This window comes from Echinops telfairi, unplaced genomic scaffold (genome assembly GCF_000313985.2).
Source record: "Echinops telfairi isolate 266 unplaced genomic scaffold, ASM31398v2 ScPeMD7_5;HRSCAF=22, whole genome shotgun sequence".
Lineage (NCBI taxonomy): Eukaryota > Metazoa > Chordata > Mammalia > Afrosoricida > Tenrecidae > Echinops > Echinops telfairi.
Genome location: NW_022103901.1, coordinates 34102760 through 34103677, shown reverse-complemented (window position 1 = coordinate 34103677; position 918 = coordinate 34102760). Strand labels below are relative to the sequence as shown.

General features: G+C 56.1%; 1 protein-coding gene across 1 annotated transcript in view; it reads left to right on the top strand.

Annotated features, from left to right (window-relative positions):
• LOC101641530 (ectonucleotide pyrophosphatase/phosphodiesterase family member 7-like) overlaps positions 1 to 918 on the top strand; it is a 42855-nt gene that overhangs the window by 28688 nt on the left and 13249 nt on the right. Inside the window, exon 2 of the mRNA XM_045286050.1 lies at positions 480 to 625. Within this exon, the coding sequence (XP_045141985.1) occupies positions 480 to 625 (146 nt within the window). The remainder of the gene's footprint in view (positions 1 to 479; positions 626 to 918) is intronic.

Below are 918 nucleotides of genomic sequence, written 5' to 3'. Positions count from 1 at the left end.
TGATCTATATAAAAAAGAAAAACCAAAACTATACTCCAGGCCCTGCTGTCGGTTCTGCCTCCCAGTGACCCTACAGGACAGAGTAAAGCTGCCCTGAGGATTTCTGAGGCTGAAGCTCTTCACAAGAGCAGGCAGCCTCCTCATTCTCCCAGGGCGCCGCTGGCGGTTGGGGACTGCTGCCCTGCAGTCAGCAGCCCAGTGAGCAGCCGCGCCACCACCAGGGATTTCCCTGGTAGAGGTCTGCTCAGTCTCTTCAGACTCCCCAGATCCCTCTGGACAGGATTCTCAACAAGGAGTCCAGAGGCTAGCCTGCCAGGCAAGACGGCTTCGTCCTCCCTACTCTGTTTAGAACGGTACAACTTTTCTTCCCTTTCCGTCTCAGGCCGGGGGAGGAAGGATCCTGGGCTCCCTGGTGTGTCTTGTAGCCTGTGCAGAGACGCACACCCACTGGTCAATATCTCCCCTCCTTTGCCCCCAAGGTCGCTGGATCGAGGACCATGGTGTCATTCACAACATGATGTTTGACACGGAGACGAAGTGGAAGTACTCCTTCAAGACCACGCAGAACAAGACGGAGTGGTGGGACAACGGGGTGCTGCCCCTGTGGATCACCGCCCAGAGGCAGGTACTGTCAGAGACCCCATCAGTGTCCGAGGAGGTCGCCCAGGAGCTGTATGACCTTGGACAAGTTCATAAACTCTCTGTTCCCAAAGAAATGAAACAGGCTAAAGAGGAGCTTGTGCCCAGTCACAGGCTTGCGGGCAGGGCTCAGTGGGGAGTGCAGGGAGGCCGTGGGCACGATGCAGCAGCTCCATAAATGAGAACTGATGGTAGTATCGATGGGGTGTCGCAGGAAGGCAGAGACCGTAGCACAGACCCAGTCAGGCACACAGCAGGTTTTCAAAAGTGTCTTAGTCC